The sequence below is a fragment of the Callospermophilus lateralis genome, chromosome 5 (genome assembly GCF_048772815.1).
Source record: "Callospermophilus lateralis isolate mCalLat2 chromosome 5, mCalLat2.hap1, whole genome shotgun sequence".
Taxonomy (NCBI): Eukaryota; Metazoa; Chordata; class Mammalia; order Rodentia; family Sciuridae; genus Callospermophilus; species Callospermophilus lateralis.
In genome coordinates this window covers 150,179,411-150,206,304 of record NC_135309.1, presented here as the reverse complement: position 1 = coordinate 150,206,304, position 26,894 = coordinate 150,179,411, and the positions used below count along the sequence as shown (strand labels likewise).

Below are 26,894 nucleotides of genomic sequence, written 5' to 3'. Positions count from 1 at the left end.
ATTATTTCAATTTTGTTTGAGCATAAATTTGTGAAATAAATCAAGGAAAGCAGTTTTTTTCTGTGTTAAGCAGGACTGGGGGCTGGCGTTGTGGCTCAGCGGTAGAACTCTCGTCTAGCACATGCAAGGTCCTGGGTTCAATCCTCGACACCACATAAAAATAAATAAGTAAAATAAAAGTATTTATTTTACTACCAACTACCACTAAAAAATAAATTTTTTTAAAAAAAAAAAAAAACAGGACTGTATGCCTTGGTTAAATATTTGGACTTAATCCTATTTAAATATTCTCACTATAACACTTAGGATCTTCAGGACGGTAATAGGTGTTAAGTGTGAAAAGGGAGTTGTTGCATCTTTAAATTTGAAAACTCCCAGTGTAAAAAATAGTTAAAGAGAACTCCTCTAAGTTTTTAAAATCATGAAGAACACTATGATTTTCTTTTTTCAATAAGCCTATATGGTATGCAGTTACCACACCCCCTCTCCCCAAAAAAAGGCCTTATCAAGAAATTTAGATTTAGTATTGGGCCAAACACTCTGGTGAATTCAGTAGAAAAACAGTAAAAATTACTAAGTATGGAAGTAAACTCTCCTTTACAGATTATTTCTAGTTGTGATGGATTAAGTACGTTGCATTTCTATTAAATTTACAAGACAGACTATATAAATTCAAATTTTGGCTCCACTATTGATTAACAATGTAACCAACATCAAGACCCTTCTTTGCTTTGCTTTGGGTTTTTGACATATAAAATGAAACTAATATTATTTATTTAATGTATGTTTCATGAGAACCTAACAGTCTATATAAAATGATAAGAATAAAGCCTGTCTTGTACTAAATACTGAGCTCACATAAGTTATCCTTTGGCAGTTGTCCAGGTGACATATAGTAAAGACATGTAAAGTAGGGAAATAGTAGAAATTTAGAAATAGGCAAACATATCAAATAAGCCTGTCATGAAAGAAGATATTCAAAGAGCAAACATGAAAAGAACATATCAGGAGTTGAAATAAACTTAAATCCCATAAGATACTACCTCATACAAATGGTGAAATTTTTAATTTTTGTTTTGGCTTTTGCTTAAATTTTTTAAATTTTTTTCATGTTTTTATTGATACATTATAATTATTTATAATAGTGTGATTCAGCATGGCATATTCATACCTGCACATAACATAAATTTATCAGTCTCACTCACCAGTCCCTTCCCTTTCTCTTCTCCCCTCCTTCTTCCTGAACCTCTTGCTCTACTCTATTGATCTCCCTTCTATTATTATTAAGTAGTGCATTAAATTTATATATATATATATATATATATATATATATATATATATATATATATAGAGAGAGAGAGAGAGAGAGAGAGAGAGGTATATTTGTACATAGGCATAGCATAATTTAGTAGATTTTTTTCCTTGGTACTTCCTCATGTCCCTCCCTTTCAGGTAAAATATTTTAAATTGACAAATTTTGACAGAGTATGGAACCAATCACCCAAACTGCTGATAGAAATTTAAATTGATGAAACTATTTGGACACTGGAAGTGCTTACTGAAGTGGTAATTTTTACATATATAGACATAGCTATCAATAAACATTTTATATATATATATATATGTATATATATATAAATTTTATATATATAAAATATTTATTGGTAGCTATGTCTGTTTCTACACATGAATATATGTATATATAATGTATGTATTAATAATCTAGCAATTATACTGCTGTTTGTTCCCAATAGAAACATGCACAAATATGCTAAAAAAGTAATGTACAAAAATATGCACAGTTAACATTTTCGAATGTTAGTTTGAATACATGTATGACTGGATACAACTCAAATATCTGATCAAAAACTGGATATGACTCAAGTGTCTATATCAAGAATAAAATGGACAGAGATATGAATTAATGAATGCTATACACAATGTAGACAAATCCCACAAACATAAGTCTGAGTGAAAAAAACCATCACAACAAAGTACACACTTTATACCTTTTCATTTGAAATTCAAAAACAGGCAAAACTAATGTACAAGGATAGTGAAGCTGTGGGTTGGATTTGAGAATGAAATAACAGTTGACAGAAGCCTTCAAGGAGACTTCGAGGGTGCTGCTGGTGCTCTTGGTTAATGTGGGCAATGACTACGAGGGCACGTTCACTTTTAAAAAATAAATTGAGTTGCATACTTACCGTGATGTGCTTTTATGTGTGAAAATTATACTTCAGTAGAAAAGTTTACTTTACAATACTAGATTAGAATCAGGACTACTTTGGAAACTGAATTGGTAAAGAGGTATTGGGATGAGAAAATACCATATATGGAGCCTGGTTTTCAACTTTGTTGAAATGAGAGGACACTGCAAAATTAGGGACAGACACAATAGTTTTCAAACTTGTGTGTCAATCTCCCATGGCTGCCCAGTTGGCACAGTACTGCTAATGTACCTGAATCCTCTCCCTTCCCCATCACAAAACCTTTTATTAATTCTAGAGAATGCAGTGGTTTTGAAGCCTAGAGAATAAACCCCGTTTTCTTCATTTTCCATTCAGATCTTCTTAATTCTCCCATTTTTCCTCTTCAAATTTAACTCAGACTGATGCCCATCTGCCTTCTCTTCAGAATATAGCACATCAACCAGATTTGGGCATGTGCCTGTGGTGTCCCAGGCTTTGAAGCATCTTCATAGCAAGTCTTACCTATGCCCCATGGTCATGACAGTCCTCTTTTCACAGTGCCACCCTCCCTAACTGCCCCGATCATGGCATTCTTTCACCTTCTTAACTCCAGAATCATGAATTGCTTACACTACTCAGTAATACTTGGCAAAACTATTTGCATTATTGTTCTTTTGTTATGTTTTATATCTTTTCTTTGCATTTCTCCCTTCCTCCCCTTCCCATCTCCCTCTATAAATGGGGACCTATGAGTCTGTACTGGACATTTCTCTTCCAGTTCCTTAGGTCCACCCAGTTTCTAGTAGTCTGATGACAATAATAGTATTGCCTCATACTGTCCTTCCCTTCCTCTTTTCCTTCCTTCCTCATCCTTCATTTAAAATTTTTTTTATAGTTTTGCTAGTATATTTCTGTACCTATGCTGTCTCCTCATGGAGGGTCAATATTTTACATTTCTCTCAGTCTTCTGGCATATGGCAACTTCTCAACAATTTCTTGTTAATGCCATTTACCCCAAATCAATAGCATATTGAGGAAAAAGCATACACGGCAACACAGATTTGTCCATTTCTAGCTCTGAATTTTTTCACTCCAAACTTTTCAAATCCAAAATATTGTAGAAAGTTATTTTGAAATAATATACCTAATACATGTATAGATATATACTTACTAACAAGTTGTATAAATTTATTATTCTAAAAATATAGAATGCCAAAAATATGCGAATGTATAAAAAAGTTACAGTTAGATGAAATAAACAGAATTTTTTGTTGTTTTCCCCATAGTGGTTGTTACTTATGTTTAGACCAAGTCTTCCTATTAACAAGAAAGCCCTATTTCATATAACTCCTTGAAATTTTGACATGAACACAAGAAGTTTTCATTTGATATTTGTTCTCACTATAATTGCCTACTACTCAGATCCTACCCATATTGTTAAAATTGTCATTAATTAATGGGAATTAATTTGAAATTTGTATTAAAGATCTGTGCAGTGTAGTTCCTCTAAAGAAACAGTGTCAACACTGTTTCAAACTCACTACTCATGGTGAGTTTGAACAGTTTTATTCTCAAAATTTCCTTTTCCAGTATTTTTTTTTCCTTTTACATATAATGCTTTTAAGTTTAAAGTTTAAGTTTAAAGGCATTCTATCATTTTTTATCTGAAATTGAAAGTTTCCAATGTGGCAGGCAATTGATCAAATACCAGAGCTATGTGGTTATTTTAGGGGCCCATGTCTGTAAATCAAAAGCTGGAGGGCTGGCATCAAACCATAAAGGGAAAAGTACTCAAGAACTCTGTTGAATTTGCATGCCAGTAATGTCTCTCCCTAAACATGTGTTCCAGGACAAACTATTTTCAATATACACTTAAACTAATAGCTACTAATGTCTACTGCTCAGGGTTGTTGTGAGAATTATATACCACAATGTGTAGGAAGTCCCCGGCAGATGCCATATGCTCAATAAGTAAGTGGTAGTGTTGGCACTGTTATTATCATGTCTCTATTGAAGTCTCTGTGGGAATGAGAATTGTTTTCTTGTTTTTCCACTTAGCTTTTCTTATTGGAGATGCTTGACTATACCATCTACTTCTCTGTCCTGTGCAAATTGACATTTCTTTAAAGAATAAATTTTCAATACAATTAAATGGATAATTTTCTTGAACACCTTGTAGGTTCATTTTTGCAGGGAGCAGAAAAGTCCATATCTTTGGTCCGAGGTGGAAGGAGCAAGTATTCAGCAGCTTTGGCCTGGGAGAAAGGGACCTCAGGTCCAGAGGAGAAAGTATTTTCTGAGTGGTTGGAATCAGTGAAGGAAAATCCTGCTGTGATTGACTTTGAGGTAAGATTAAAATGCATTGAAGGTAAGAGAGCTAAAGTAGTTCTCTAGCAATCAAATTTTACATTGTGCAATTCTTTTTCCATTTTCTTTTCAGACGATAAGGAAAATGTATTTCTTTAATATGTATGCACAATATGCTTTTTTAAAAAATGCACATCTAGTGCTTTTGCTATTCAAACAAGCATTCTGGTACAGTATTTAGAATTCCTAGCATCTATGAAACACTGGAAAGGAAATTTTGTGAATAAAACTGTTCAAACTCACCATGAGTAGTACTCTTCATCTCACCCATGCATACAATAAATTTAGTTTCTATATCTTTCTGGCAACTCTTCATTTGATGAGCACTTATAAATCTTTATTTATAATGATGTGGGATAAATGGGATTTTAGATCCATTTGACTTCCTGTTTCTATCACCATTGATTCAATTTACCAGTTTTGTATTTGCTGTAATTACATTAAAAGTTGATTTTTGTTATTTATGGAGTACTTTGCCCACATACCAGTCATATTCCATTTAGAATCAGTTTTGCATTTAACAACCACATTTTAAAAGGCCTCCAAAGAGGCTATTATGCTTACTTCATTTAAATGAAGACAAAGGAATTCAATTATTATGAAAATGGAGCCATTTACATGCAGCATGAAAACATATTGAGCTCCAAAGGTTATGGTGGAAAAATGAGGCATGGCTACCCATCTGGGCACTTTTTAGTCATACAGTAACTTAAATGGCCATTTCTTTGGGATTTTAAAATGCTAATAAAATTAAAATAAGCACTGCCTTTCTTTTATTGTTGTTAGCTTCCTTATTTGTTACTGTAATTTTTCTATCCATCCCACTGGCAAGTTCCTCTCTTCATTTTCTCCTATTCCACATTTTCTCTTCTGGCTCCACCAAAAGCCAGTACTGTCCTTACCAATACAGAGAACAAGAAAAGCAGTCTTCAGCAGCCTCTCTAGATTTTTTTGCATGAATCAAACTTGATGAGGTTTCAGCAGAGCATTTGTGAGCTACTTAGCCCTTGGTCAACTATCTCAGTACTTTGATCCTTAATGAATAACATGATGGAAGTCCAAGCAAGCAATGTGTCACATATGGCTTCCTCCACAGTACAAGAGCAGAGAAGATGAGTTTCAGGTAGTTCACGCCTGCCCTCAGGTAGAGGGCCTTTCTCTACTGGCTTAATGGGCAGCTCTTGTAGATTTTACAATAATACCTTTGAAGTCAGGATTTTCTCAGACCTTGCCTCTCATTCCATGAGAACTGGACAGTGATGGCAGTGTATTGTCAGATGGCATGTGACTAGATCTCCTCTCTCTTGGCTCTTCCTAGCTTGCTCCCATCATGGACTTAGTAAGAAACATTCCCTGTGCAGTGACGAAACGGAACAACCTCAGGAAAGCTTTTCGAGAATACACAGCCAAGTTTGACCCTTGCCAGTGTGCTCCATGCCCTAATAATGGCCGTCCCGTGCTCTCAGGGACCGAATGTCTGTGTGTGTGTCGGAGTGGCACCTATGGCAAGAACTGTGAGATACGGTCTCCAGATTATAAATCTAGTAAGTATCAGTAATTGATTGTGGGGTAGGCACCTTTTCCCCTCCAAAAGATGTTCTAGGTTGGCCAATTAAGACAATATTTCTAGCAAATTCCACCTTTTATAAATGCATAAAGAAAATAAGCCTTCAAAAAATTAAGACTCTAAAGTCAAATGACTTCATATTAGTCTCAGCTACAACCTACCAGTTGTGTGATGCTGGAAAATCTCCATGACATAATCTGTTCATCCATCAAATGAGGATAATCCTAGTATGTATCCAAGCATTAAAATGTATTTATTTGTTTATTTGTGTTTTATAATATATAACATAATACCTGTAAAATTAAATAAATAAAAAGTAAAAAATTATAAAATAAAATATGATAGTATTATCATAAACCTCTATTATATCATAATATAAGAGGATGACATTGCAATATGGGATAGATTAAGTCACAACCAAAGTTTTCATGCAGAGCTAAGTAATGTTCAAAATTACCCCGAATTCTCCTTAGAAAGAGAATAATGCATGGGATTAAGAACATATCCTACTGCCTTTGAAAAATAATTTGATATATATTCTATTCAGAAAATGTTCATGTTTATACATATACACATGTGTGTATCTATACATGTATATATATATATATATATATATATATATATATATATATATATATATATATATTTACTCATCAGCTTTTTTGCTGCTGTGGCTGAAGGATCTGACCAAAATAACTATAGAAGAGGAATAATTTATTCGAGGGCTCATGGTTTCAGAGGTCTTAGTCCATAGAAGGCCTCCATTTTCTGGGGGCTCAAGGTGAGGCTGAACATCATGGTGGAGTGTGTAGCAGAAGAAAGCAGTTCATATCATGGTGACCAAGAAACAGAGAGTGAGAGTCTGCCCATCAGATACAAATATATACTCTAAAGCCACTCAGCAATTCTCATCTCCTCCAGCCACACCCTACCACTTCAGTTAATCACGTCAGGAATTAACTTACCTGTTAATTTCTCCTCCAAACCTTCTTACATTGTCTCACACCTGAGCTTTTGGGGGATTCCACATCGAAACCATAACATTTATAGTGAAAGTGATCCATAATTTCTGCCATTTTATTAAGGCCTATGGGAACAGGAATAGGAAATCAGACCTTGTATCAGATCCCTGTCATCAACTATTTCTTTTAATCCTTATTAGGATCCTGTAATATTCCACAAAGCAGGTCAGGCTATCCTTTCTTCAAGGCGCAAATTCTCTCAGATGCACCATGATGACGGGGGGCTTTCCTTTCTTCCAGATGCAGTGGATGGAAATTGGGGCTGCTGGTCTTCCTGGAGCATGTGCAATCCCACTTATAAGAGATCAAGAACCCGAGAGTGCAATAACCCTGCTCCTCAACAGGGAGGAAGGGGCTGCGAGGGAGATGGGCGTCAAGAGGAGGACTGCACATTTTCAATAATGGAAAATATGTAAGGTTGGGTAAAAGGAAAGAGGAAAGTGAAGTCATTTCCTTCACTAACACAGTTTGGATATTGATTATTTTGCTGCTAAGTAAAGAAATAATTTGAATTTTATCTATGTCAACACAACTTATTAGTGAAGCATTGAATCTGCTGTTACCCTTGTCTCTGAGTAATATTTTCCATTCAATCTACATACATGTATGTAATCAGTGTGTAAATATATGTGAACATATACACACATTGTTTTCCCCTTTTAGTGGACAGCCGTGTATCAGCGATGATGAAGAAATTAAAGAGGTAGATCTTCCTGAGCTAGAAGTAGACTCTGGATGTCGTCAGCCAGTTCTTCCAGAAAATGGATTTATCTGGGTAAGTATCTTGACCTTCAGTTTGTTTTGAAGTTAAAAAACAAAACAAAACAAAAAACTTGAAAATGTGTATTTTCTTTTAAGTGGAGTTATTATTTTTCAATTTCAATAATCTTTGTAATATTTTTATGTAATCAAAGTAATATTTAGAATGCTTGACCACTCTTTCATCTTGAACTCACTGAAGATGCCTTCATGCCTGCTGATTTGATCAAAGGCCAGTAGGTTGCTTGTGTTCTTTGGTACCACTTAGTAAAATGATAATGGTATATTTGTTGAATAGAGAATGGAACTTCTGCATAATATAGGTTTGGATGACTAGTAACAATCTTCAACTAAGTCTGGTTGTTTATTTCTGAGTTCGAGAAAAATAATGCCTTCGTTTAAGGTATGTCATCAAAAAAGATAAACTAGAGTTAGCCATAATCTATCATAGAAGTCCCTGTGTCTGTACTGTCTGATAAGGTGAGGAATCTGTAGAATCCTGAAGCAATCAATACCGTTGTAATGCACCTTCTAATTTAATCTGTTTTTATTAAGCCACAAAATGGTTTTATGCTTTTTTCTGAAAATCAAATGCAGTCCTCAAACATTTTCATTTTACATTTTACATTTTCATTTTCATTTCTTAAACCTTTAAATTAGTGTTTTTCCAATTTTATCACATTTATGATTAAAGATCAATAACCCTTGATTCTCCAAGCCTAGCACATAAATATCCATGGGCTATAGGCTGAGCTAATGTGTCTTTCCTGTTCATTTATGTTCTGCCTATGTGCAAAGTATCATGCCTGAAGATTTTAAGAGGAGGAAAATTATTGCAGGGAGGTAATTTTAGCTAGTGTTTATTCTAAAACAGAGGTTCTCAAATTCACCAAAGCACTGAAGAGCTTGTTAGGTCACTGTCCCTTTCCCACAGTTTCTGATTCAGTAGGTCTTGGGTGAAGCCCCAAGGTATCCATATCAAACACAGTACTGATGCTGCTAGGTCAGGAAGTCTCACCTTGAGAATTAATCCATTAGAACAGGGGCCAGCAAACTATGCTCTAATGACCAAATCTGGCCTACTACTTTTTTAAAATAAAGTATTATTAGAACACATTCACATTTATTTATTTATATACTGCCTATGACTACTTTCACACAATAATGGCAGAGGTAAATACTTGTGACAGACACCTTATGGCTTGCAACTGACTATCCAGCTCTTTATAGAAAAGGTTTGCTGGTCCTGCTCTAAAACAGTATTGTCAAAATTTCATTTGATCAGATCCGACTACCTAAATAACTTTTAATCCATTATAGCTTCACAGAAAAAAAAAATGTTAAAACATGCAATTTTTAAAACATGCAAAGTCTCTAAACAGTAATTTATGATTATAATGACTCTATTATAAAATTAAATGTTATGTGTCTTAGTCAATTTTCTGTTGATATAACAGAATACTAAGAACTGAATAATTTATAAAGAAAAAATATTTATTTAACTCACGATTCTGGAAGTTGGCAAATTCAAAATTATGGCACCAACACTAATGAGGGCTTAGTGCTGTATCATAAGGTCATAACACAGATGAAGGGCAAGTGAGCATTCTTGAGTCACAGAGGAAGGATGGAGCAGAACTTATCTTTTCATCAGGATAATGGCATTAATCTATTCATGAGGGTGACCAGCCCTCATGACCTAATTGTCTCTTAATACTGTCACAATGACACTTAAATATTCAACATGAGTTTAGAAGGGGACACTCAAACCACAGCAGTATGTTTTAATTTTCATCAATAAATTCACTCCTTGTTTTATTATAAAGGTTTGATCTCTATCTGCTAACAGTTTTTACTCAAAAGTAATACAACCTTACTTTTTCCTAATGAGCACTTTTTGGATTTCCTAGTAGGAAAATGTCAGGGGCCACCCTGAACAGGAGCTATGCCATGTCTTTAAGTCCTCAGCAAAGAGGTATTGCACTCTGCAATTCTAGTGAACTTTACCTCTGCTTAGATAAGAAAGGTGCAGCTCTGGGAGTGGGCATCACCAGATGGGGTCGAGTTACACCCACCTGTTTGTTGTAATTCTACCTTTTTTTGCCGTTTTTGGGTTTTTTTGTTTGTTTGTTTGTTTGTTTTGTTTTGTTTTGTTTTGTTTTGTTTTGTTTTGTTTTGTTTGGATAGAACATTCCATGGATTAGCTCTCCCCGTTAATAAAACCCAGGTTGGAGGCATGCTCCCTCTCTTTCTTGCCTGCCTTGCCTCCTTCGTGGGAACTGGGTCAGAGGGACTGTCACAGAACCCAGATAAAAAGGTATTTCTCTGTCTGTGTGTCATTAATTCATGCCAGCCTAGTTCTCCTGGAGTGACCCTGGCTGATTTAGTCATGTGTCACAACAGGAATATGCTCCTTATATGGATTCAGAGACAGACACACCTAACTCCAGGTTACAATAATCATGTTATTACGCATGGGGACATCTGTTCTGTTCAGTGATCAAGACAAGTCCTATTCCTATAGGCAAGTGACAGTGACTTTAGATAAAGTTTTCTTGTTTAGTCAGTCTAGCAGATGTGTGGTTTAAGCTTAATGGTCACAACATACACATGCAGATAATAGCTTTGTAAGAGAAATGGAAACAACAAATGTTCAAGACAATCGTTTATTTCAGGAGAAATTCATGCAAAAATAGTGTGCAGTCTTTGAATAAGACACTGAAATCATTAATCCTATTCATCATTCCATTTTGCTTGGAAACAAAGACACACCTGCAATAATCGACAGTAGGACAGCTTTATATATCCAGGAAATTAGGACTCTTCCAGGGGACAAGTTAAATCACGTGCCCAAGTAATAGTGAATATTGACATCTGAACCTTCACCTCCCTTCAGAACCCCAACTGCAGTTCTCAGAGAATAACTGACCAGGCAGCTCCTGGCACTCTCCTGCCTCCTGGTAAAGGGAGAGGATGTCGCATGACAAGTCCCCTAGGAGGGATAGTGCTTGCACAGTTTCAAAGTTATTAAGGCCTGTGTAAGTATTTGGGAGACAGAGATCTGTAGAGTTGCCACCAAGAGTCAACATGGGGCTTATAAATGTGATAAACCTCATAAAATAGAGCTCTGTGGGTCGCCCCCAGAAAGGATGATACACCACAAGCTGTGGAAACCAAGGCAGCTTTCACAGAGGACGTTCTATTTGAGCTGATTCTTGAGAGACAGGGAAAAAGGTGTTTAGTGGAGAGAGAGGGGCAACTGAAGAAATAGAGGCACAGACGAGAATTATGTTTGAAGAATGGTAGGTTATTGTGTCTCACCAGCATATAGGTGTTATGGGAAGTGAGGATGATAAAGTAAGTGAAAGTTAGTATTCAAAACTTAGAAATATAAGATCCCTTGTCATCTTGAAAATCTTATTCTTCCTTTTTTGGTGGTACTGGTTAAAGATTTTAGTCAGCCCTCTCCCTACATGACAGTATTTGTACTTTAATTATCTATTAATTAGAAAAGTATATAATAACAAATGGGTTACTACAAGATGAATGACATTTTTAAATTATATGTAGGTGATGGAATAAATTATTTGTAGGTGATGGAATAGACAGAATTCAGGTTGACCTGAGATGTTTATATATGGTAATTTGTTGAATTAATAATTTGGGGGGTTCTGTTTTAATTCTAGAATGAAAAGAAACTGTACTCAGTTGGGGAAGAAGTTGAGATTTCATGCCTTACTGGATTCAGAGCTGTTGGATACCAGTACTTCAGATGCTTACCAGACGGGACCTGGAGTCAAGGAGATATAGAATGCCAACGTGAGAACTGGGCAAACATTTTGTGTGACTACTCTGAATGTGCCCAATATAAATAGAGAAAAATCACACCTTCAGATCAGTATACTTTACTATTTTTTAGTAACTATGATGAAAAGATTTAGTGAAGCAGTAAATGGAGCTCATTTGCTAAAATTAGATTTCAAAATGTCTCATATTTCAGTTCTTCTGCCCCTGCATATTAGCCTCATGCACACAAAACTGTGAAGCATGCTCTTAAAAAGAAATACAGGAAGTCTGCAAACCATAGCTAACTGCAGACATCTGTCTTGCCTTGTGTACAAATTGATACAAATTGATGAGTCCCAAGAAGATGATACTTAGACTCTTTGTGTATCAGAAATGGGATTCCATGTGAGATGCAGTTTTCTCTGGGGCACAGTTCTTGGAGCACACTGACATCCTCTGCTGAGACAGTGAATGAGCTTGTAGGTCCTGTGCACAGACATGCTACAGTAAACACTGATATTCAAAAATGCCCAAATGGGGACCCTATGCATTATTATGGGATATGTTGCATCAGAGTTAAGACTAGTGTCAATTATAATGTTCTACCTCTGTGCCACTCAAAACATGGTAACTCACTTCAGGGAAAACCCAAAAGATAGAAAAGGAAAGGAAATTGTTCTTTGAAAGTAAAACGTCCCAGTGATGTACTAATGAAAGTTGGATATGTCTGGACTCAGTTTGATAGAAAGAAATCTCAGATACCAGGACTAACAGAAGTTTTTCAGAGGATTGTCTCAGGGGAAACAGCTAAACAAATCTCATTCACATCACCTTTTGAGTCACAAACAACCTGCCTACAGTCGTTTGCATCGCTAACCACATCTGAAATGTTGCTCTCCCTCCAGGGGTAGAGTGTCTCAAGCCAGCTGTCCAAGAAGGCCTGACCCTTACACCATTCCAGAGAACATATAAAATTGGGGAATCCATTGAGCTAACGTGCCCTAGAGGTTTTGTGATCGCTGGGCCATCACGGTACACTTGCCAGGGGGATTCCTGGACACCACCCATTTCAAACTCACTCACCTGTGAAAAAGGTAAGTAGCAGCTCAGGATTCAGGATTCTGATAAGGCCAAGATCCCTGAAATTATATCTATAACAGTGCTATTTCCTCACTGTGTTTTGGAGTCAGAAAGCAGAAGATTCCACTGGACGGCTAGGTCATAGTCTACCCCATATAGATGATTTCAGGCAGCAAATAATAAGTAAGTGGTTGAGTGGATGTCTTCAAATTTTATAGGGTGAGTTCGAGTTTCTTCCAATATAAAACCTTAATATTTAGAAGAAGTTGAAGATCTCTCATCAAACAACATAAATTGAAGGCTAACTGAAATTTTTGTTCAAGTGGGGAGCCATAAAGAAGTAAGAAACACACTAATTAAGTACACATGTTACTATTAACCTAAAACAGAAATTTCCTAATGCTCTTTGAACAAAATGAACTTCATTTATCATTGTTTTAGCCAACTTTTTCACTGCTATGACTAAAAAGACCTGACAAAAACAATTAGAAGGGGAAAAGTTTACTGGGGGGATTCATGATTTCAGAGGTCCACAGATGGCCAACTCCATTCCTCGGGGTCTGAGATGAGGCAGAACATCATAACAGAACAGTGTGGCAGAGAAAAACAGCTGGGGGACATGGCACCAGGAAGCAGACTGAGATTCTCCCCTCATGATGGACAAAATATATACCCCAAAGGTATGCCCCCAATGTCCCACCTCCTCCAGCCACACCCCACATGCCTACAGTCACCACCCAGTTAATCCTTATCAAGAAATTAATGCATGATTAGGGAAAGACTCTCATAACCCAGTCATTTTCCTGTAAACTTTATTGCATTGTCTCACACATGAGCTTTTGGGGGACACCTGATATCTAAACTGTAACAATTATCTACGTTTTCTTGTATCAACTTCTCTAAAACAAAGGTTTTTACCTCCAGATGGTGAACTTCTAAAAATCTGCTCCAGACACATTCTTCAGACATGGTCATTGGGCTAAAATGGGACCAGCATTTGTGGGTTTTCTTTCTTTCTTTTTTTTAATCCTCTAGTCAGAATGGTTTTTGAATGTTTTCATCAAAAAAGAAATGACAACTATTTGATGACATAGATTCATTCACTCCAATTTAAACATACATGTATCCAAACATCACATGGGATTGCATAAACATGGACAATTTTTGTATGTCAATCAATAAAAATTCTAATCAAAATAAACAAAATTAATAAGAACTCTCCTAGCTAATCCAAATGTTCTACTAGAGGTGAGAACCATTATTTTGAAAAGAAGAGAAAATTTTAAAACATTTTTAAAGCAAAATATTTAGAGGATGTTTTAAATTTTTGTATACCTTCTCCTAAATCTTTCAGTGGTTTCATTCACAACTAATTCAAAAGTGACTTTTGCAAATCTCTTTTATTTACTTGATCAAAACCTTCACCTTGGTTTTTATTTTAAAAACTCTGTTTCTCCCCCTCTGCCAATTTATATATTGAATCAATTTATACAACGATATCTGGCATAAGTAGATTTGAAAAACAAACAAAGCTGACTCTCGGGAAACACACAGATGTGTTGAAATCAAATAATGCAAAATTTTAGAAGAGAATGGCCCTCAATCCATGCAAGTTCAGTGTGAGACAGTCAACTGATGTGGGGGCTGGGGGCGTCTGCTCACTTCCTATATCTGTATAAAGGAAGTGAATATCGTATCTTACATAATATTGACAGAAAGACTAAGGAAAGCAGTCAGAGAAAGAAAAAGACAATAACCTGGTATTGTCCACCACCGCCAGTGGCTGGATGCTTAACCGACACAGGGATGAGCTAGACCAGGAAAATTAATTAGAACTATAGAAATAAGATTAGACTCATTTGTTATTGAAAAGCAGGGGACACTGTGGGATGATCCAGCTTTGATGGAGACTGGATCTAACAACAAAATGGGGCCCAAGCAGTCATTTTGCTGGGAAGGTACAGTAAAAAGACTCGGTGTGAAAAATTTCTTCAGGAAAACAGACGGAAGATGAGAAAAAGCCCCTGTTTGGGGCTTAGCAGGTTATGCCCATCTCTTCTACCTCGGGACAGGATGGGATTTAGAAATCAAAGCTTTTTGAATTAGTGAGTTCCATGACAAACACAGAACTTCCCCTATCAACAGGAATCATCTTGCAAATGGGCGTTCCCTGGGCACCCTCTTACCACCAGGCTCCCCAAAGCAACGTTTCACTACGCAGGGTGTCTCATAGTTCAAAGCAATGATTTATCAACCACCTTCGGGACAACCTGGACTCAGGAGGTAAAGAGACTTTTAAGCTGTCACATAACCAGGAAAGATTCTTGATTCTTTCAGTGTGAAAAAGGGTTTTACCCATGAAGAAGCAAGATGCTGCAGTTTCTTTTTCTTCCTTCTGAGAACCCAACACCTCCAGCAGCACCTCAGCACATCAAAGATGAAAGAATTGCTCATTTCCAAGTTGCCCCTGTGCTGCACATGGTGGGCAGCTTAGAGCCAGCAGCAGCTTCAACGTGAGGCTGTGGGGAAGACCAAAGGCCCCTAGCATGTGGCCACTGACCATTTCAAACCAGCAGTGACAGAGTAGTGCTCTGGGCCACTCGACAGTTGGTTCTCTTTGGGGCCTTTTTCTGGCCTTTACAAAGGGCAAAGAAGCAAAACTCTATAAGAAACCAAAGAAGATCAATCCCATGTCATTGCAAATCCTAGTAGCTGCCACTTTCCAGAGCTACAGGCCTCTGTGTTTATAAAGGTTCTGGGCCAGTCTTCACCAGAGGGAATGAGGGTCTTAACAGAGGCTAATAGTAAGAAATGGAAATAGCTGTGAAGAGGAAAACCTATGGATCTTTCCAATCTTTATTTGTGCCTAAACCCCTCTCCTTCCTTTTTCAGACCTTCCACCTAATAGGCTAAGAGGAGAGACTGTGGGTTGAGCCCACTGTTCTGTCCTGCAATCGATGACAATTTCTTCATACTGCCAGTTTTCCACCTTTGACAATTAATTGGTTCCCAAAGGCCATTCTAGTCCTGTGGGTGTCTGATTCATCAGATCCAGATCAAAGGAAGGTGGTGATACCGCCAGTTACCGGTGATGACTTTTGCTCCCTCACAAGTTGAAGAATAATATTAGAGAAGCACACCGTGGCAAGCATATCAAGCAGGGTTAATTTTAAAACGGGAACAAAGACTTCTCCCTGGAGGAAGAGGAAGGGCCATAGCTGGTATCCTGGTATCCCAGGAAGTGCATACACGACTAGGCCCAGGAAAGCTCAGCTGGGTGGCCAAAAGGTGGGAAACAGGTGGGCTCAAGGGGCCAGGAAGCAGTGATCCAGTCAGGAAGGAATGGTAATCAACAACTCCCTGAGAAGAGGGACAATCCCTGGGACAGGTTACCTTAGCAACAGGGGCAGATTATGATGGTGGAGGAAGGGCTCTGAAGGAATTAACATCTCAATGCCTCCATTCTCTGGATCACCCTTGCCTCTCTGCCTAACTCTGGCTTCATTGGTTTCATCCAACATGCTCAGGAGGTCAGTTGCAGGCCCAACAGAACCAGTCTAAAGGTTCTCTGGGTGGGCCTCAGTGTAAACAAAGGTAACCAAGGTTTTCCCCTTGGTTTCCCCTAAAAGATACCATAAATTCAACAAATGTAGAGGAGGACTGTTCATTCGTCTCCTTTCTCTCCCTAAAACTAAGCATCGTCTAATAATTTTTCATTTCAGACAATGCCTAGTCTCTTATGTAAATCAGAAACCTAAGGATCATACTTGAAAGCTCTCACAACTTACCGTAATATGTAATATCATTGGTTTGAACGTGCTGTGTATAACTCAAATGCATCCATTTCTCTTCACCTCACCTAGGGCACCTTGACCCAAATTACCATCCCCTTTCACCCAAATTACCATAATAGCCCCACGGATTGTCTGACATGCCTCTCTTGAATCCCCATGCCTCTCCAAATCTATTCTCTGCACAGAAGCCAGGATCCATTTCTTTTTCAAAACCCATACTTGACTTTTTTTCACACCACCCCCTGCTTAAAACCCATCAAAGACCTTCCACTGCTTAGAAAAAAAAAGAGAAAAAGGCCCTTGTTCTACCGTGCACAGCTGACCACATTCCTGCTTCTCAGGCCATTTCGGATTTCATGCTTCAGCTTTTCCACACTTCAACCACAACAACCTGCCCTTCTTTCAGTTCCAGGAAAGTCACATGCTGCCTCCCCAGGGAGCACTTTCATACCTGATGTTCCTTCTGCTTCAAACAGTCTTCCTCCCGATTTGGCCATTCCTAACCTTTCCACTACATCAATTTGCTTGATTATATGCTTTCTCTTTAATAGCCTTAATAATGGCTGCAATTCTATATGTATTATTGTGTTTGATCAACGTCCGCCTGCCCCACAAGACTGCAAACTCTGTGGGCACAGACCAGGTCAGGTTTTGCCCAACCCAGTATCCCCAGAACCTAGCAGAGTGCTGGGAACATCACAGATGTTCAATGAGCACTTGAAAAACAAATGAACAAAAATTCCATCAATTTATTTTCTTTAGTTCTCTGAACTGAAGAGCATTTCTGGACGGGAAATGACTGTGTAGGTGAGCTGGAAAGGACATTTCAGCAGGAATATTTCATGACAACCTATTTGAAGAAGCTGAAATGAATGATTGAACTCTAGGAGATAAATGAGAACCCTCGGCCCTTGGTTTTTCTCCGAAATTCATGCTTATCAACGGGAATCCACACTGTGCACTGTTCTTTTCTCTCTTTTCTTTTGTTTCAGATATTCTGACAAAATTAAAAGGGCATTGTCAGCCAGGTCAAAAACAGTCAGGACCTGAATGCATTTGTATGTCTCCCGAAGAAGACTGCGGGTAAGTGGATCGTGTTGGCAAACTGGAAAAAACTGTCTTTCCGGCTGGATGGAAAAGCTGAGCTCCTGACGCACACACATGAGACATATTAATTTTCACATAACTGATGACCCTGTGCTCTATGGAACTGGTCCTTCCCCACTGGGCTGCAAATTTTAAAATTATTTCTCAGCCTGTTTCCCTAAGTTTGCTTAGCTTTTTTTTTTTTTTTTTTTTTTTTTTTTTAACAATCTCACTTCGGTTTTAAATTATTCTTCTCCACTTTAAAATGTCAAACTCACCTATGCTAAAAAGCCTTCCTTTCCCCTACTAAGAACAGGAAAATGTTGCAACTACAATAGCTTGAAATAAATAGAGGAAATGGTGTGATCATGGACCTCACACGCACAGACACACACACACACACACACACACACACACACACACACATCTTTGCCACTTGATTATTTTTTCTTCATGCTGGGAATCATAAAGAAGAAAAATGACATGTCCTCACATGATTTCCATGACTGTCTCCTCTTTGTGGGTTAACTGCCTTTTCCTTACTAAACAAAAATGGAGTGTCAACATTGATCATTAATTTAAGGGGTAGTTTGGGCTGAATTTAAAAGCAATCAAAGTAGCATTCACTGAAGATAAAATATTGTTTCTTTATGTCACAAAATAAATGTAGAGATGGGTGGTCCAGAGCTAGCTTGGTGGTTCCCCCATTTTCCATAAGACAGAATTTCTTTTCTGCTCTCAGTTTTGCCATCCTTAAAATTATTTCACAGTCAAAACTGCTGGAACAGGAAAGGAGACCAAAATCAGAGTACATTCTTTCTTTTTAAGTTTTCCCAGAAGACTTACCCTTTGCTTCTATCTCATTAACTTTCTCTTACTCCCAGAGCCACAGGCACCTGCAAGGAATGTCTTTCTTTAGTGGGACACATGACCATTCTGAGTAAAATTAGAGTTCAATTACTGAAGAGGTGAAAGAATGGATGCTTGGGTAGAAAGCCAAGACTCTGTCCAGCTGGGAATATTTCACGCTTTACTTTGTCTGGGCTCTCATATTCCTCTGTGCTCTCATATTCCTCCTCCTATATACTTCAGATCTTTATTTTTGTAAGGATGCAAATGTTGTTTTCGGAGAGTCCAACAGGGTGCTTTTCTTTTTTCATTATTTTTTATTTTTTAAAAGATTGAAATTATTCATCAATTTTTTAATTTCTTAAATTTATTTTTTGTAGTTGTAGATGGACAGCATGCCTTTATTTATTTTTATGTGGTGCTAAGGATCAAACCCAGTGTCTCACACATGCTAGGCAAGTGCTCTGCCACTGAGCCCCAGCCCCAGCCCCAACAGGGTGCTTTTCCATCTAACTGCATGATATAATTCAGCCCAAAGGTGACTCTGTCTACCCTCCTCCATGTGACTTCTTGCCACTACAATCTCCTCACCAGTAGAAGGTCTTCTGGAAGATACACAGGACATTCACATTGTCTATTTAATCAGAGGAAGCTTCTTTCTTTTTCTGTGTGATACCAAATCTTGAGAATACAAGCTGTGCCCTGGAAATCCTATTTCATCTCTGATTTTTCCTCTCCACCCTCCTCCTATATACTCCAAATCTTTTTTTTTTTTTTTTTAATGTGGGGTTTAAGGTGTTACAGGAGCCACAGCTTTTTGCTGTCAGTTTTGGGTTCTAGTTCCTGGGAACAGTCTTTCATATTGGCACGTTAATTGTTGACTCTAAGGTTGACATTGGACAAGAAACTCAAATTTGGAATAATCAAGGAGAACTTGATTTCTTAACAAGAGAGAGAAAAAAAAAAAAACTGTGGTCACTTGTTATCTCTGGATGGTAACGGGCCCCATCCATCTACTCAGGAAGATGAAACAAGTTATCTGGGGAATGATTTAAATGTTCATCCTCTTAATCACAGTATAGCACACGCTTGAAAAGCAATATAATGTTCTAGAATCCATATTACATGTTCTAAGTTGATGTTTCAATTAATGAGTAGTTTAGAATTCAGAGAAGCTACTCAAGGTCATGGGCTGGGTTGATCTGGGTGAACTTGAAAATGTCACCAGAAACTGAGCTGAATATACATAGGTAGAGAAGAGAGATAACACAGTGCCGACTGAGCAGGGCTGGATGGCAGCAAAGGAAGAATTATCTTAGCAGTCAAGAAAACAATCAAAGCAACCATCCGGTGATAAAGAGATGTCTAGGAGAATGAGAAAATAATTTTAGGAAAGAAAGTTGTTTGGAGTCGAATTATGGAAGATCTTTATTACTGCATTCTTTAGACTAGCTTGAAGTCAATTTGGAGGAATACCAAGACTAAAAAAATGAATCCCAGGCAGCATGCAAGATGAAATGAGGGATTGAAAGTGGGGAAATTGGGAAAAAAAAAATGAGGGAAAGAAAACTGGGTGGTAATTTTATGTATTAAATCGACTAAGTACCATCTATGTTTTCCGATCTTCATATATAAATGCTTGCTTTCCTTCCTTGGGCAGTCATTACTCAGAAGATATCTGTGTGTTTGACATGGATTCCAGCCATTACTTGACTTCATCTGCTTGTAAGTTTTTGGCGGAGACATGTTTAAATAATCAGAAACTCCATTTCCTGCATATTGGTACCTGCCAAGAAGGACCGCAGTTAAAATGGAGACTTGAAAGGATAAAACTTGCATCCAACAGCACAAAGAAGGAACCCTGTGGCTATGACACATGCTACGACTGGGAAAAATGTTCAGGTAAGCCATAGCCGCAACTGTCCCTAGACATGCTCTCCCTGATGATGCAGCTCAGAAGATATGGTGTATCTTGGTATTTACACTTCATCAGTTTAAAACTAAACTTTCCTTAATTTAAAAAAAAAATACATTTTTTATTGGGAAAAAACATTTTGAACTTATTATTATTTGTCCTAATTAGCAATGCGTGGCAGTACGATGAATTTTTACATGTCACACATAAATGGAGTATAACTTCTCATTCTTCTGGTTGAATATGATGTAAAATCGCACTGGTAGTGTAATCATATATGTACATATGGTAATAATGTTCAATTCATTCTATTATCCTTCCTCCTTATAGCCCCTCCCCTCCCTTCACTCCCTTCAATATAATACAAAGTTCTTCTATTCTTACCTAGCCCCTACCCCTCAACTTATTTGAATTGCCATCCACATATCAGAGAAAATATCCAGCTTTTATTTCCTTGGGATTGGCTTATTTTGCTAAGCATGATATTCCCCACTTCCATCCATTTACTGGCAGATTCCAAAATTTCATTCTTCTTTAAGACTGAGTAATATTCCATTGTGTATATATACCAAAATTTCTTTAGCCATTTATCTGTTGAAGAAGGGGTGGGAAAACATGCTTGTAATTCCAGTGACTCAGGAGTCTGAGACAAGAGGATCTCAAGTTTGAGGCCAGTCTCAGAAACTTAGCAAGACTCTCAGCAATTTAGAGAGACCCTGTCTCAAAATAAAAACTAAAAAGACTAGGTATGTAACACAGTGGTTAAAGTGCCTTGGGTTCAATTCCAAATACAAAAAAAAAATTAATGATTTAAACAGGACAAAACCATCCATGATTAGAAATAATTACTGTAATGTGGATGTGTATCTTTCCAATTTCTTTTCTATTCAAGTGAAATCAGTAAAACCTTAGATCCCAGTGAGAAGAGCATTTCTCTGATTTCATGCTTCAGGTCAGAATTGTCTAATTTTTTCTTGGATGGCTCAAACATACAAGGGGCCAACAGTGTAGTCCAGGAAGGACTAGGTTTCACATAGATAACAGTTGCTAAATATATCTTCCAGTACCTGGAATCAGCCAAGGCTGACAATGTTTTTCAAGTAGATACCCTGAGCAAACAGTAGTACACAGAGACCCTGGCTTGGTTTCTCTCCTATAGAAATTCTCCAACCCTCTGCTGCCTCTTTTTCCCACCATGCATGTAAATAAACCAAATGCCTCCCCAGAGCTGTGTGACTTATGCCTATGGTGCCACTTCCAGCCCAGAGGTAGATCCTCACTCCCAGAGAGCAACCAAGATTGCTCCTACTAACTGGTAGGGTCTTCTTGCTCACAATTACTTAATATTGGACTACTGGTATGGTGCTGACACACTAATTTCGGTGACTGATTATTTATATAGACAGATGCCCTCGTAAAAATTATCCCTGGGGCCTTGCACACCTCAGGGGTGACCCTGCACATAGTGCAAATTTTAAAAAATAAAATATAATTACTTTCTATGTGATATATAAATTGTTGTTGTTCACTTAATAGATCATAAAACAAATTTCTCATCATCATATAATTTTTGATTTCTGCAAAATGGGCATTCTGTGATTTATTTAACCAATTTTTGTTTTGATTCTTGAATTTCCCCCTGCATTTTTCTATTGTCAACAGTGCTATGATAGATAAATCTATCACACAGAGAGATATATAACTTAAGATTATTTCCTTAGGATAAAACTTAGAAAATAGAATTTCTAAGTAAGTATTATTTTTAGGAATAAAGTTTTGACTGATTTAATGCATCAGCTTGCTTTCCAGAGATGATTTTACCATATTGTATTCCAATCTGAAACACATAATAGAGACTGTCCTCCCACACCTTCACCAAGTCTCAAAATCATGTTCCTATCTCTGCCAATTTAATACTTAAGAAGAGGCATTAAACTCCATTTTCCATAAGTACGTTGCTATTGGCAGTCCATTTGTGAATTTCTTGGAAGTAGGATTTTCACAGCAGTACATTTGATGTAAGATGAAGTCTGACCCTGAAATAGCCCCAGCTAAGCTTCATATAAAACACAAAGATGGTCAGGGATTAGGAATTAACAGAATTCAAACAGGCATCTAAATCTGCCTTGCAATACATTTTCAAAAATGTATCTCAAATCTGCAGGTAAAGTATGCAATGGGAACTTGCTGAATTGTTACATCTAACTTTTGCTAAAACCTCCTTAGTTTACAAGAAGAAATGCAGAAATCATAGGGTTCCCCTTACTCTCTCTTTCATTTTCTGGCCCAATCAGCTCAGTCCTAAAAAGAAAAGAGGCATTACCCAAACCCATTTCTTCCTGGTCCATGTAAAGCTGTTCATCAAGATTCAACTTCTTTGACAGGCCCAAAGGTTGGCCCATGAGAGAGGGTACACACAAGTGGCACAGATGAACAGGCCATTTAGTGGCCACAGGTCGGGAGGTGAATACCTGGGACTGCTGACCTTCATGCCACATCTGAACCAAACAGTTTCACACAAAATACAGAAAAACAGAGCCCTGTATGTACATTGCCCAACTGTAAACACTTTTAATTCATCTCATAGGTTTAAAAACTCTATTATTCATATTTTGGATGCTTGGTTAACACCATTACCCACTGCCAGCTCTCTCAGAAACAATCATTTGGGTAGAAAAAAACCTGAAGGCTTTATGCAGCATTCTTCTTGTACTAACTCTAAGTTTTTTTTTTTTCTCTGAAAAAATGTAACATAAGAATATCATTAAAAATATATACAGAGGGCTGGGGATGTGGTTCAAGCGGTAGTGCGCTCACCTGGCATGCATGTGGCCTGGGTTCGATCCTCAACACCACATACAAACAAAGATATTGTGTCCGCCGAAAACTAAAAAATAAATATTAAAAAAAAATCTCTCTCTCTCAAATATATATATATTTATTTATTTATATAAATAAATAAAATAAGAGGAATATGGATAATATCAGGGAGGATTTCCCAAATACCTGACCCATCTACTTGTTCATACTATGGTAGTTGGGTCAGACATTTGGGAATGTGTTTAGGGTTAGTGTCCATTCTTCTTTGTTTGTTATGAAGAAAAGTCTTCATGAAACTCTTTTATTAAAAATAATTTCTTTTCTTTCTTTTTTTCTTTTGGCTATTTTTCCACAAATTGTTCTTTTCAAATCTGTCCAAACAAAAATTAACTAACAGCATACACTTTCATCAAATATCTGCTTTACTATAACCCCTCTGTTATACCTGCATCTAAGTGCCCAAAGACTTCAGAAATCTAAGTTGGGGCACAGGCGGGGGGGTGGTTGCTAAAAATTTTGAATACTTAACCAGTATTCCTCAAACTAGCAGGACATTTTGGGGCAATCAACCCAAAACTTGTTCATTTCTTAATAAGAGATTTAAGAAATTTAAAATATATTTTAATCCCAAACATAACCAGAAAACTAAAAGCATTTTTCCCTAAAGATATGGTCTGTCTCTGCTGGGCTTCTTAAACTGGTGAACAAAAGTTAGTGTCACCAAGAATTCTGTTTGGAGTAGCACTATAGAATAGCATCAATGTACAAGCTAATGCATTTACAAAGGAAGAGAAAGCTAGAAATGTGTTTTATACTCCACCTACTCGTAGCAAGTTGGGATATTAGTAATTTTGAGTTGAATTGAATGTCACCTTTATTAAATGGTGTTCTTGATTACATTATGCTCTTTGCTACTCTTTTCCTTCTCTATCTAAAATGAAACAAGGAACACTTTAGAATAGAACTTCAAAGTAACATAAAGTTCACTTTTCAAAAGTTAAAAGAAATGGCTTCCCCAGGGAGCTTATTTTTTATGAATATTAAATGTTCTGTCTAAATTTCAAAAATATCCACCAACAACCAACAGGAAAGGGAAATTCATTCAGCAAAAAATCCATTTAGCATCCAATATGTGGAAATCACTGAACAAGGCCTGTTGAGTGGGCTGAAGATAAAGGACCCTTTGTACCTCTCAAATTGCTCACAGTAGTTGGAGGAGTAACATTACACAGTAATTGCATGAATCACTTTAATGCACAGCAGCATGTGATAAGAGCTGTAGGAGAGAGAAATCTTCTGACCTGGGAGGGTTTCCTAAGCATGGGAATGTGAAAACTGTGCAAGGATTGATTAGTGGAAGTGGTGGGAAGGGCCCTTTGGTGTTGGTAGTCTGAAAAAAAATATATAGCAGATTAAGAGCATTTAAACTATGATCATACTAAAAGAAGGGTGACCTTGGCCTTTCCAAAAGCTAAGAAAACCAATTTCCTTACCAGAGGTGGAATAGTACCTTGAACTTCTCTAAACTCTATTCCTTCCAATGATGGATGAGACTTTCCACAACTAGACTCTTCTCTAGTTGGTTGACAGAGAACATAGAAAGGAAATGCATTTTTGCACAAAATGTTTCCTACTAAGGGCAAGATGGCTGTACATATGGTGCATGTAAGTAATTCTTCACTTCCTTTCCCTGTTTTCTCCTATGAGACACAAAGGTAATGACTATCTTCTGCTTAATAGAAGATAGGCATTAAAGACAGCATTGCTGATACGCAGGCTGACTCCCTTAAAGTGTTAACATCAGTTTCCAAGACCCATAAAATATAAGTCTTCTTATATACATATATCTGCACCCCAAATCCAGAATTTAAGATCAATTGTTCCAGCAGAATTAGTTGAGCATCTGTTTAATAGCTGAGTAGGACATACAGGTGTATGAGCAACCACTGAAGTTCTAAAAACAAAGCACTTAAAATTGTCTTGGGAAAAAGGACATATGAAAGCTAACAAGAAAATGTCAAATGTGGTACTGAAAAATGTACACTCTTAAAGTTAGTAGAGGAAAAGATGGGGTCAAGTGTTTGTGAACTGCTTCATAGAGGAGGTGAGACTTATAGAAAATGTACACTTAAGGGCGGGAATAGAAAAGAACATCTTAGTCTGGCAAAATAAGGTAGCGGTGTGAAGGAAAGGACAAACACTGGATACTTTGGCACCTTGGACACTTGGGGACTTTTTGTTGGTTTGTTTTTTAACTGAGATGAGTTTCATCCACTTGGAATGGAGAAGGTAGAAATATTAATACTGGAGAGGGAAGACTAATAGAAAATGTGAATGACCTTTGAAATCTGACTAAATCTTTACCATGTAGAATGGAGCTAGTATAGTTTTTAGACAATTAAATAAAGCATGTGAAGTGCTTGGTAAACACTAGCAGCTCCATGTGGGCGGTGATTGAGAGGGAGGTGCTAGAGATAGCTTAAATCCTGACTGGATATGAGCAGTGAAACCAGCAGAGGTCAGAGATAGCCCAACTCCTGAATCCTGCTTAGGGGTGCACCCTGCCATCTTGCATTCAGGCCTCTCCATTTAACCACTGTTGGGTCTTTTGGGTGATTGCCATTGTGTCAGCTTTCTCAGTCATTGCCACTGGGGAGTTCCCCCCACTTGGGACAAGTAAAACTAAGCCTCTGTGTTAGTTAGATTTTCTTTGCTGTGCTTGAGCTACCTGGTAAGAACAACCTAGAAGAGGAAAAGTTTAGTTGGGGCTCATGATTTCAGAGGTTCAGTCCATGATCAGCCGACTGATTCCTTTGCTGTGGGTTTAAGTGAGGCAGAACATCATGGCAGAGAGGTATAGCAGAGGAAAACTGTCCAGGTCAGGGAAACCAGGAAGCAGAGAGAAGATAAGGATCCACGGACAAAATATAAACTCCCAAATCATGCCCCCAGCCACCTACTTCCTCCAACCACACTGTACCTGAATACAGTATAGCAGCATTTTCAAATTATTTATTCATCACATGATTGATCCACAGTTAAGCTATAGCTCTCATAATCTAGTCATTTCATCTGAACATTCCTCCATTTTGTCTCACCTGAGCTATCAGGACACCTCATCTCCAAACCATAACACCCTTTAAGTCCTGTGATAAGTCACACTGTCTCTCTCCCTCTCTCTCTCATCCTAGCTTCCACTTCCAGTTGTGTCTGCCTCTTGCCTCCCAAGTGCTTCAAGGGTGGAAACCAACTCTACTGTGTCAAAATTGGATCCTCAACACGTGAGAAAACAGCGAACATCTGTGAAGTGGGAGCCGTGAGGTGTGCAGACAGGAAGGTGGAAATACTGCACCCTGGGAGGTGCTTGGCCTAGCACCATTACTTTCAGATTTGTATATAATCATAATCCCTAAAAAAGACATGTTCACATGGCCAGAAGTTACTGAAAAATTCTTTTGTGTTAGTTTTATATCATAAATTGCCTCTAATTCTCCTGTTTTAGCCTCCTCTATTATGTTCCAATCCATGTCACCCTAGAGTGTACCCCTGAGTTATATTTCCACATCCATCTAACAGATTCTTTTGTTCAGGTTACTTAAAAATAATTGATTTTCTGAGGATCCTATGAAACGAAGCATCCTCACAATTAAAATAAGA

At 37.5% G+C, this 26,894-nt stretch overlaps 1 protein-coding gene across 1 annotated transcript in view; it reads left to right on the top strand.

Moving 5' to 3' along the window:
• C6 (complement C6) overlaps positions 1-26,610 on the top strand; it is a 61,450-nt gene extending 34,840 nt beyond the window's left edge. The window contains exons 9-17 of the mRNA XM_076856209.2: positions 4,372-4,538; positions 5,878-6,103; positions 7,389-7,560; positions 7,812-7,923; positions 11,594-11,726; positions 12,599-12,787; positions 17,560-17,650; positions 20,163-20,404; positions 26,429-26,610. Of these exons, the coding sequence (XP_076712324.2) occupies positions 4,372-4,538; positions 5,878-6,103; positions 7,389-7,560; positions 7,812-7,923; positions 11,594-11,726; positions 12,599-12,787; positions 17,560-17,650; positions 20,163-20,404; positions 26,429-26,610 (1,514 nt within the window). The remainder of the gene's footprint in view (positions 1-4,371; positions 4,539-5,877; positions 6,104-7,388; positions 7,561-7,811; positions 7,924-11,593; positions 11,727-12,598; positions 12,788-17,559; positions 17,651-20,162; positions 20,405-26,428) is intronic.
• Positions 26,611-26,894: the final 284 nt, after the last annotated feature.